A 12767-nucleotide genomic window follows, 5' to 3' on the forward strand; every position below is an offset into this window, starting at 1 on the left:
CTCAGAGGCATATGAGAACTTACTGTACTTGTTTTTAGAGTGACATTTGAGTAGAGAGGGTCTGCCCTTATGAGAAAATGAATGTCCCCAACTGTCAATTGCTCGGAGGCTGTACACACAGGCAAACATGCAGACACACATACGCATGCGCACAAAAACACATAGACAGACACGTATGCATGCAAAGGCACTCGTGACCGATTCCAGTGAAGTTTGAAATGGGAACTAAATTCTAGAGGCAGATAAAATGACCGGTGAAAACTAGCAATACAATGCTGCCTTGCTGACCAACGTTGTGTATCATCCTGTAATTGATAATTTAGGCTTTTCAATGTGCGTTTACAGGTTACGGGAAGGTAATTGAACCCCCTAGAGGAGAAGACTGTGTTGAAAGACAGGTGCAACTTTTCTTTGGAAAAAATGGTAGGAGTGGATTAGCTAAATACAGTTTTTTACAATCACTTTGGCACTCATTTCAGAACCTTCATGTCACCTTTCAAAACTCTATAGACACAATACGCACAAACGATGATCAAAATGCAAAACACTTCTTCCAATTGCTTGGATACAATACACATAAAGCTAAAATTACCTGTTCAAAATGACACAACTTACCCTCAAATTATTACCATTTCAAAATTCAATTCACACATTACATCTGAGATGACTGTCTATTCATTTCATTACAATGATCTAACTATCAATTGATACAACTGCTCAAAATGATAAGTAACTGTTTTCGTTTCATGGCAACTGATGAACAATATTCCATGTTTAGATCATGAAAGTTTCAGGATAACAAGATCCATTGACACCAATTACCATGGAACATGAACCAATTGGACTACATTATCTATGGATGTAATAATTCATCCTCATTCTTTATCAGACACTGTTTCTATGGTCCCATGTACCACTTTTCCAGACCATGTTTTCAGGTTTGACATTACTGTACACTCACCGGCCACTTTATTAGGTACACCTATCTAGTACTGGGTAGGACTCCCATTTGCCTACACAACAGCCTGAATTATTCACGGTGTTGTACGTTAAGAGATGCCCTTCTGCACACAACTGTTTTAAACGGCTGTTATTTGAGCATTTGTGGCCTTTCTGTCAGCTTGAATAGGTCTGGACATTCTCCTCTGACCTCTCATTAAAAATGTGTTTTTGCCCACAGAACCGCCACTCACTGAATGTGTTTTTTTTATCGCACCATTCTCTGTAAACTGTAGAGACTGTAGTCAGGGCAGCTGTTTCTGAGATACTGGAACCACCATGTGTGGCACCAACAATCATACCACGGTCAAAATTGCTTAGATTACGCATCTTACCCGTTCTAATGTTTGGTCGAACAACAACTAAAGCTCTCTACTCTATATACTCTATATATTGAGTTGCAGACATCCACATGATTCGCTGTTCGAAGGAGCAGGCTATTTGCGTTAACATGCAGGTGTACCTAATAAAGTGGTCGGTGAGTGTATGTATGCAGGCCCTTGTAATTTCTTTTCCAATACTGCCAACTCATTACTGATGATTGATTTCACATTGTGGTACGAGTATATAGTGAAATGAGTGTTATCCACCTACAACAACATAGTGATAACATTGGAGCTGGCAGGTGATCCAGGTCACAGTAGAGGTCAAGCAGTGGGAGGAAGACGAGGAACACGTGGTGGTCAAAGGAATGGCAGGGGACAAGCACCCCTTCTGAGAGGTGGTCGTGGGCCTCGTTTGAGAGATGTGGGGGAACGTGCTAGAGAACAAGGCCACAGACCAAGACAGCGGCAGCAACTGCAAAGAGTGCCCAATGAAATCCGAGCAATCGTTGCAGACCATGTCGTAAATCACGGCATGATAATGACTGAGGCAGCTACAATGATTCAATCAAACCTCAGAAAATCATCCGTGGCCTCAATCATCAGAACTTTCCGCAAAGAGAACTGGTAAGTCTTCAGCATGCACTAAACATTAGGCTACTCTCAATTGTCAAATGACTGTACAGTGGTTCGTTATTTAAAAGTTGCAGCGTACTGCAGCACAGCTTGCGTGTTGCCGCGGAATTCTATGGCACATTATTTAAGTGCCAACCACTGGTACCATTAATTCTAGTTAGTGCTAGTTTGACCACCAGAGGGCATCTTTGAGAAGCATTTGCTGTACTAGATCATTTAAAACCTTTTTTGAAAGAACGGGGTATATGGGACTGATTTTAAGACATTTTGCTTAATTAATTTGCTTAATATCATGGTGTTTCTATTCCAAGAAAAACTAAAAACACTCTGGGTTTCCATTACGATGGAACGGAAAATATGGCGCTGTAAAACGTGACGGTCTGGAGTAGGCTACAGTACAGGACTATTTAGCTGAAGAATCCCTGTGTCGTGCGGGCATGCGGGAGACCGGAATTCAATTTCCCAATGGGGAGGAAGGAGTATCCTTGTAAATAAGAATTTGTAACTGACTTGACTAGTTAAATAAAAGTTACTCTAAGAGCAGAACATTTCTACACCATAATTGTAATCTAACCAATACCCAAACAGAGATTCAGCCAAAATAAAAAATCTCACATTTATCAAGACCAGTCCCCATGCTTGTCTCAGAGCAGCGTAAAACTGAGCTAAAATAGTTGTAGGCTACTGCTTCAAATCGTTCTTTAAATAAATAAGACCTACACCACTTTTAACAGCACATTAATCAACACTAGTGAGACTCATGTCACCTATGGTAGGCCTACAGTATATCGAAAAACATGACGTGACATGCCGCCAATAATTACATATAGAGGACTGGAGGATTCTAAATTAAAACCAAAAGCCGGCACGGGTATCTGTTACAACGCATTTTGCATTGCAATGCGGTGACTTAGACAGCTGCTCCACTGGGGAGGCCCCATCCACAAAGTATCAAAATACAGAGAGGTGTTGGTAAAGTACAGTTGAAGTCGGAAGTTTACATACACCTTAGCCTAATACATTTAAACTCAGCATTTCACAATTCCTGACATGTAATCCTTGTAGAAATTCCCTGTCTTGGGTCAGTTAGGATCACCACTTCAATTTTAAGATTGTGAAATGTCAGAAAAATAGTAGATAGAATTATTTCTTTCATCTTTTATTTCTTTCATCACATTCCCAGTGGGTCAGAAGTTTACATACACTCAATTAGTATTTGGTAGCATTGCCTTTAAATTGTTTAACTCGGGTCAACCGTTTTGGGTAGCCTTCCACAAGCTTCCCACAATAAGCTGGGTGAATTTTGGCCTATTCCTAATGACAGAGCTGGTGTAACTGAGTCAGGTTTGTAGGCCTCCTTGCTCACACACGCCTTTTCAGTTCTGCCCACAAATGTTCTATAGGATTGAGGTCAGGGCTTTGGGATGGCCACTCCAATACCTTGACGTTGTTGTCCTTCAGCCATTTTGCCACAACTTTTGAAGTATGCTTGGGGTCATTGTCCATTTGGAAGACCCATTTGCGACTAAGCTTTAACTTCCTGACTGATGTCTTGAGATGTTGCTCCAATATATCCACATAATTTGTTTCCTGCTGTTTCCTCCAGCATCTTCACACGGTCCCTTGCTGTTGTTCTGGGACTAATTTGCACTTCTCGCACCAAAGTATGTTCATCTCTAGGAGACAGAACGCGTCTCCTTCCTGAGCGTTATAATGGCTGCGTGGTCCCATGGTGTTTATACTTGCGTACTATTGTTTGTACAGATGAACATGGTACTTTCAGGCGTTTGGAAATTGCTCCCAAGGATGAACAAGACTGCACAAAGTAGATGTCCTAACCGACTTGCCAAAACTATAGTTTGTTAACAAGAAATGTGTGGAGTGGTTAAAAAATGAGTGTTAATGACTCCAACCTGAGAGTATGTAAACTTCCGACTTCAACTGTATATTGTCCTGCTAATAGCCCATAATGGCCTATTATAATACTGTACATGGTGTCCAGGTCAGGAAAACCAAAACATTTATTTATTAAAGACTATCAGAAAGAATGTTGGTACTTATTTATTTTGATCCAAAGCCATTAATGAGTGAGTCACTCAGCTTTTTGTAGGTGCTGCTATATGACTGTGCCATCAACTTGATAATATATAAATATTTTGTTTCCAAAAAAATGAAAGTGAGCAATTGTAATCTGAATAAAGGTCAAAACAATATTTGTAAAGGCCATAACATTTATTTCTGTTTAAAGATGGAGAGAAATGCTGGGCCAATTGAGCCGCCCTACTCCCAACCCCAGCCGGATGTGATACATAATACTTTTTGTGGTATTATTTGTTGTCTTTTCTGGTCGATTAAACTGAAATTGCAACCAATCATGGCCGGTTGTGATACAGCCAACCTAACTTCGAAATACATTTGACGATAGAATTCTCCCCCTACCCTTCTTCTATTGTCCAGCTACCTGCTAATAGCCATAATGGCGCTGTACAACGTGACCGTGTGTATTTGAAAAAGTATTTTCCAGTAAGCAACTATTTGTTTACCTTCATTAGACAACTTTGTTCCAATATTTCTGTAATTCAGTGATGTTTATTCTCATAGTAATTCCTTATGGAGCCATAACTAAATAAACATTGGCATTTTGAAAGAGCATTTTTATCATTAGTTTATTGACGAAAGCATAAAGATGCCATTATTAGTTACATTGTTTTAGTTTGAATGTGCAGACTGGCACTAAGAACAGCAGGAACGTTTCCCTAGTCAGCACCATTATTAGTGCAATGCCCATGGAAGTGTTGCTCTGTGCTACCCAGTGGGGTAGCACAGTGCCCTTCCTCCTCCTCCCTTCCCCATGGGCTAGGTCCGTCCCGTGCCCCCTGCCCTCGTGCCTTGAACCTCACGCGCTTTCAGTGGATACAGCTGGAGAACTATATACAGTATATTGTCCTGCTAATAACAGGGTTAATAATATATCAGTGAGAATATCTAAATTAATAATAATAATTCTAAATTAATGAGAATAATTGCTTTGTTTAAAAAATAACAATATTTTGGAGATAATTTTGTTTTCAAATAACGTAAAATGAGCAAGAAAAAGGCAATTCTTGAACATGGGGTGAGACATTGTTACTAATTTGTAAATAAAGCCAGTTTGTTATTTAGAATAATTTATTTATGTTTTTAGAGGGAGAGAAACCAAAAACCTTCAGTCATCTCATGGGTTGCCCAGTCGAAGCCCGGCACAGGTATTGAACCAGCATCTGTAGCAAAACAGCTTGTACTGCTATGCAGTGTCTTACGACTGTTGCACCACACAAGCGCTGTACAACAGGACCGGTCGGGAGTGGACGACATTACAAAATAATCCTAACAAAATAAGTAATAAAAACCTTAGTGTAACAACAGTTTTAGTAAGTAATACTGAAGTCGTGCACAATTATCAGTTTCTATTTAGGTTTATGTCGCCCATTCATTGTCAGTTAGAGACACAGTAGGACCCAAAAGCATAAACAGTGTTCTAACTCCCCCTTGCGCTGGTCTGGAGCAATGAAGTGGTGACGTAGGGTACCGTACTAAATTACAGCAGCATTATCGCAAAACTTTTGGTGGGGCAACCACTGTATACTGCATGCCAACATGTACCACGGTGTAGGTGATGTGACTAAATGATTATAGCTCAGTTGGTAGAGCATGGCGCTTGTAACGCCAGGGTAGTGGGTTCGATTCCCGGGACCACCCATACGTAGAATGTATGCACACATTACTGTAAGTCGCTTTGGATAAAAGCGTCTGCTAAATGGCATATATTATTATTATTTATTATTACTAAATGTGTTCTTAGTGTAATTTTCCCTGCAGAATTGAGACTAGGTCAAATATGGGAGGCAGAGGCAAAATTCTGACAGACCAACAAGAGCGGGGTGTGGTCAATTTGGTTCGGGCCAGAAATTATATTCGCCTTACAGAAATTCGGCAGCACATCTTGGTAAATGACATGTTGAACAATGTGGAAGCCATGCTGAAATGGCACCAGGGGTCTCTAAAACAGCTATACCATGTGACTTTAGAAAGAAATGCAGACAGAGTGAAGCAACTGAGGACTGAGTATGTTCAGGTATGTTCAGTTTCAAGATGGCTGTTGTGAAAAATCCCCCCAACATTCTACATCATTGTAATCAGTAATTCTCTTTCCAAGACGTCTTTTTAGAAGGTGATGGTGCTGGATGCTGACGAAAACCATCACAAATTCCTCTTTTTGGATGAGGCAGGCTTCAACCTGGCCAAAACAAGGAGGAGAGGTCGGAATTTCATTGGCCAACGGGCAACCATCCAAGGACCTGGACAACATCACCATGTGTCCGGCTATATTGGAAGATGGTGTGGTGGTACGGAGACCTCGTATTGGATCATATAATGCAGCTCTCCTTGTAACCTTCCTTGATGAGCTAAATCACGTCTGTAGAGCTGATGGCGTGACCTATGTCATTGTGTGGGATAATGTCAGGTTCCACCATGCTCAAATGGTGCAAGCATGGTTTCAGGCCCATCCACAATTTACCACCCTGTACTTACCCCCACTTTCCGTTCCTTAGCACGATTGAGGATTTTTTCTCCACATGGAGGTGGAAGGAATATGATTAGGTGCCTTCTCGAACAAGCCACGCTTCTCCAGGCCATGGATGACGCATGCAATGATTCGCCATGCCCGAAGATTCTTCCCAAGATGTTTGGCTAATGAAAACATCCATTGTGATGTGGCTGAGAACCTGTGGCCAAATCCACAAGACAGGGTTGATGGAAATATAGAGGTACAGTAATCAATCCTTTGGTTTGCTTTTTACAGTAAACCAGGTGAGGAATACTGCGATCTACATTTTACTGTAGTTTTTTTCTTTTTTGTAGCTGATTATTTTTGCTTTGATTCAAAAAACCTATGTTGTGATTTTATTGTATTTCATCAATACATTTCAGATTTTGTTCAATGATTCCACTGTGTCTGTAGTATTCTCTCTACTAGTCCTTTTACAGTGATGTATTTATGTGTAGCATCATCATGAAACAATTTTGTACTACAATATTTAATGATTGTGTGAACAACTATACAGTATCTTGTGTGTGGGTGATCTAAATGAATGTTCCTATGGTATTTCATGATAAACTAGTTATTTGAACCAATGATTCTGAAAGTGCAAGGTTCCTTTAAAGATATGAATGCACAATGCAATGTTTTGAAGATTGGACAGCCTGTGTTACAAGTGATGACCGTTTTGAGTTGTGCGTCTAGAGTTTTGAAAAATGACCACAAGGTTCTGAAATTAGTGCCAAAGTGGTTGTAAAAAACTGTAAGATGTTGAACTGCAGGTCTAGGAGAGTACAGCATACAATGTGTGTGTGTGTGTGTGTTTGTGTGTCCAGTCCATCCTCACCCAGGGCACAGTCTAGGCCGTCTCCTCCGTTCCTCCTGTCTCCTCCCTCAGTGCTGCTCTGCAGGGCCTGTTTCAGGGTGACCACCCACTCCTCCATCTCCGCCTCGCTGTCCGCAGAAAGGAGGTGGCTGTAGCGCTCCTGCATCTTCAGCTCAAAGCCGTTACGGCGCATCTTAGGACACTGGAGGGGGTGGACAGGGAACAGAGGGTTGGTTGGAGTCATTTAGTAACATAATCTTAAAGTAGTTCCAACCAATCTTAGGGCACATGGGGTGAAAATATAGACGTTCAGATGGAGTCATTTAAACATTGTGGCTCAAAGTTGTTAAAGCGCATCTTAGGGCGCTGGGGAGGAGAGAAAGAGAGCACATCTGGTTGGATCAGCATATAACCTAATAACACTCGGCTCAATGCTCAAACGTGCTGGTGAGTAGACAGCTAATATTTACATTTCAAGTTTAGCCAACTTGGATCTAATTGCTAGCTAGATAACGAGGCAGAACAGTAGAATTGTTATGAACACAGCCTTCTGTCTGTCTCCAACTGTTTGAACAGCATGCTAGCCTGTCTACTTTGTTCAATCAATACCGTATTTCTCAGAATGAGAACGAGTTGCCAATTCCCTATATTGTGTTTTATGATTATTGCACATTTATAAAACAGTCTGGACAGCTAGTATAACAGCCTTTGGTTAAAATGCTGCTAGGTGCCGATTTAGGCCTAAATCTTTATTAGCAACTAATCCCACTGGGCACAGACGTCATTTCAACGTGTAGTTTGGTTTACAATTGAAAGTTGTCAACAACGTGAATTCAATGTGAAATCAACAAAAAATTTCACCATATTGAATTTAGGTTCAAAGTTGGGTGAAAAAATGACGAAATTCCCTTACGTTGATGACTTTTGCAAATCCAATCCATTTTCCAAGTCGATCCAACGTCCTCACATTGAATTCTTTGTTGAAATGACATGGAAACAACGATGATTCAACAAGTTTTATTCCCAGTGGGCTGTTGTGTTAAAAGCCTAATTCTGAGTGTCCTGCTGCCATTTTTGCCTCCAGAGAATGATTACCTATTAATTGTATTAACATAGAATGATCTATTTGATTATCACAGACTTCCCACCATGGCTGGCAGGAGGAAAGTCTAGCGTCTAGGACAGACAAGACAATATATTTAGATTTGTCTCCATAAAGCCCAGAGCGGATGGTGTGCCTCTGTAAGCAAATGATCAATCTATTCCCGGGACACATTAGGAACAAACATTAACCATATACAAAGATATACCGTACTGTATTATTCACAACAACCACACGACGTCAAGGTGAAATTAAGGGACCGTATTCAATGAGCATCTCAAAGTAGCTGATCTTAGATCAGTTCCCCCGTCCATGTAATCTAAGGAATTGTAATCTAAAAGACCAGACTGATCCGAGATCAGCACTCCTACTCAGAGACTCTTTGTGTATAAGGGCCCAGGTCACCTGAATGACATCTATACAGGAGTCCAGGTAGATGGATCCTTTGGTGTCCTTGCAGTTCTTCTCATCCTTGTAGGAGTTGAGGATGTAGGAGCCGTCTGGCAGCTGGGACAGGTAGAAATACCTCCTCTTAAACACCTGATAATCAGAAGAAGGGTTGCAATTCAAAATCATCCAATAGCCACGCCGCTTTTATTTCTAAGTGTCCATCTGCTGTACAGTCTAGTGGATGTGTGGATACAAAGGTAGATAAGGCTGCTGATCAAATGTATTGTTGTGGCATTCAAATACAGTTGTACTTTTTTTGATTAGCTGAGTCAGGTAAGGCCCTATCAGATCCGCGATGCGGAGAACATGGAAGGAATCACGGAATCCAGACATTAAAACGGAATTGAACAATATTCAAAAATGCATTTAATTTATTCGAAAACTAATTAGCTCAGGATTATTATAAAACAGCTCCCGGGTTATCATAAGGCATGAACAAAATGCATCACTAATTCTTATTTGCCTTCTTTATTTATTTCTGAAGAGGCAACGCGGGAATGGCCCTGTCCGTGGGTGTGTGTTTGTTTGTCTACCACTTTGTGTAGCCGTTAGCGCTGATGCTAATGATAACCGTCTTATGGAAGATGGAAAGGCTTTCCCCCAAAAAATCGAAATGAAAATGTTAACGACAAAGTTGCCTATGCCTACCTGCATAATGATATTATGATTATTTGGTGATTTGTGATTAGCAAACTCTACAATCAGAAACAGAGCTAAGCAAACACGTCTCTTGCTGGTGCACACCTGAATTAAAGGTTATGTACACTCCAAAATAAAAATCTACTTGATATTTCCAAGTCCTCAAGTGGTCTCCTGATGTGGTTTAAGCATTGTTATGGACTTAGAACATCCAATTGTGTTGTTTTTATATTTAAAAAAAATATTTTGAGAGTGAAAACCTGAAAGAAATGGGAAAAAACTGAAACCTGGGAAAACAAAATGGAAAAAACCAAACATTTATATATAACTGATTTTATAGGGCCCTAATCAGGTATGTTAGTGCTGAACAAACGCCTGCACAGTTTTTTGTGGTACATGATCTACGTCATTTATTGTACATCTACAATGCATTCGGTAAGAATTCAGACCCCTTGACTTTTCCCACATTTTATTTCATTACAGCCTTATTCTAAAATGGATTTTAAAAATGTTTTCCCCATACCCCATAACGACAAAGCAAGACAGGTGTTTAGACATTTTTGAAAATAAAAAATAGCACATTTACATAAGTATTCAGACCCTTTGCAGCATTTTTGGCAGCCATTACAGCCTTGAGTCTTCCTGGGTATGGTGTGCTAATACAGGTGTGCCACGCTACAAACTTGGCACACCTGTATTAGGGGTGTTTCTCCCATCCCTCTCTGCAAATCCTCTCAAGCTTTGTCAGGTTGGATGGGGAGGAACGCTGCACTGCAATTTTCAGGTCTCTCCAGAGATGTTCAATCGGGTTCAAGTCTGGGCTCTGGCTGGGCCACTCAAGGACATTCAGAGATTTGTCCCGAATCCACTCCTGCATTGTCTTGGCTGTGTGCTTAGGGTTGTTGTCCTGTTGGAAGGTGAACCTTCGCCCCAGTCTGAGGTCACTCTGGAGAAGACTTTCATCAAGGATCTCTCTGATCTTTGATCTGTTCATCTTTCTCTAGATCCTGACTAGTCTCCCAGTCCCTGCCACTGAAAACCATCCCCACAGCATGATGCTACCATCACCATGCTTCACCATAGGGATGGTGCCAAAGAGTTCCGTCTTGGTTTCATCAGACCAGAGAATCTTGTTTCTCATGGTCGGAGAGTCCTTTAGGTGCCTATTGGCAAACTCCAAGCGGGCTGTCATGTGCCTTTTACTGAGGAGTGGCTTCCGTCTTCCGGCCACTCTACCATAAAGGACTGATTGGTTTAGTGCTGCAGAGATGATTGTCCTTCTGGAAGGTTCTCCCATCTCCACAGAGGAACACTGTCAGAGTGACCATCCGGTTCTTGGTCACCTCCCTGACCAAGGCCCCTCTCCCCTGATTGCTCAGTTTGGCCGGGCAGACAGCTCTAGGAAGTCTGGGTGGTTCCAAACTTCTTTCATTTAAGAATGATGGAGACCACTTTGTTCTTGGGGACCTTCAATGCTGCAGGAATGTTTTGGTACCCTTCCCCAGATCTGTGCCTCGACACGATCCTGTATTTGAGCTCTAAAGACAATTCCTTCGACCTCATGGCTTGGATCTGACATGCACTGTCAACTGTGTGGCACTATATAGACAGGTGTGTGCCTTTCCAAATAATTTAGTTATGACATTTGTGTTTCTTTACGTAATATGTAATTGTTGTACTGTATGTGTGTAGTACTGTTCAATATTGTGTTAGTGTATATAAGTTGTTTTGTCTGAAACTTTGTTCCCCCTGCTGCCTGCTGCTGTTGCACGAGGTCTCTCTTGAAAAAGAGATGATATCTCAATGACAAACACCTGTATAGGTTAAATAAGGTTACATTTTTTAAAAATCATAAAAATATCCAATCAATTGAATTCGCCATAGGTGGACTCCAATCAAGTTGTAGAAACATCTCAAGGATGATCAATGGAAACAGGATGCACCTGAGCTCAATTTCAAGTCTCATAACAAAGGGTCGGAATATATATATTTTTGTAAATCATCAATTTAAGAATAAGACTGTAATGTACATTTTCGGGGAAAAAGTCAAGGGGTCTGAGTACTTTCTGAATGCACTCTATAATCAGTAGACAAGGATGGTGGGTGAGCTGTTCTGACTCACCCTCATGGAGACAGACAGGCTGCTGTTGATGTTGGCTTTCTGCAGCCAGCCCTGCTTCATGATACCCCCTCTCTGAGAGCACATAGAGGACGAGTCCTGGTGACACGCACGCACGCACGCACGCACACACACACACACACACACACACACACACACACACACACACACGAAGGAAGGAGAGTTAGTATTGATAACGGGTATGGATATACAATCAATAGGCTAATCAATGCACATCACACACACCCACAGACACACACACACACCCACAGACAAACACACAGATACATGTTTGCACAGATACACAGACAAACAAACACCCATGCAATCACACAAACAGAAATAATAATCCCACATTCACAAACAAAATAACTTTTGTCACTGAGTCTAACACACACACACACAATGTGCAGACATACATAATTCATACAGAGAGATATGGAGATAATTTCTCTGCTTCCCATGAATGGGTCAGAGTCATTTAACCCATTTAACCACAATCATCACTTCACCAACTCAACTCATTTGCAGCGAAAATCTCCATGAGACCATTTATCCCAACACTACTATCCGTAACAAGGACATTGCCAATCAAAGGACAGACACTTACACACACACAGTAAATATGTTTCCCAATCGAATACCTAATCCTTTTACTGCTGTTGGGATATACAGAGAAATGCCATACTGTAGCTATCTCACACACACACACACACACACACACACACACACACACACACACACACACACACACACACACACACACACACACACACACACACACACACACACACACACACACACACACACACACACACACACACACACACACACAGCTCAGTTAACAAATTGAGAAGTGGCACTATCCTTTGCACTCGTCCGATCGTAAGTACGCCTCTCTCTAGCTCTGTCCTGTAATCCAATTGGCTGAGCTCTCTCCTCTGTCCTCCCTCAACACACCCACCATTCCCCTGCTCTGAGTGGCGTTCTGAGAACCCCCTTCATTCCTCTATCCACCCCTTTACTCTATCAATCCTCTATCAATCCCACATGAAAAAAATACTCCAGTTGACTATAGAATACTCCTGTACTTA

General features: G+C 41.3%; 1 protein-coding gene across 7 annotated transcripts in view; it reads right to left on the bottom strand.

The window, feature by feature from the left end:
* The window catches only part of dock11 (dedicator of cytokinesis 11), a 102722-nt gene that overhangs the window by 72808 nt on the left and 17147 nt on the right, over positions 1–12767 (bottom strand). For all 7 annotated transcript variants that reach the window (XM_035783636.2, XM_052459689.1, XM_035783634.2 and 4 more), the window contains exons 6-8: positions 11677–11772; positions 8871–9005; positions 7385–7565 (exon numbers count right to left, since the gene is read on the bottom strand). In XM_035783636.2, the coding sequence (XP_035639529.2) occupies positions 7385–7565; positions 8871–9005; positions 11677–11772 (412 nt within the window). The remainder of the gene's footprint in view (positions 1–7384; positions 7566–8870; positions 9006–11676; positions 11773–12767) is intronic.

Source organism: Oncorhynchus keta, chromosome 13 (genome assembly GCF_023373465.1).
Source record: "Oncorhynchus keta strain PuntledgeMale-10-30-2019 chromosome 13, Oket_V2, whole genome shotgun sequence".
In the NCBI taxonomy this organism is placed as follows: domain Eukaryota; kingdom Metazoa; phylum Chordata; class Actinopteri; order Salmoniformes; family Salmonidae; genus Oncorhynchus; species Oncorhynchus keta.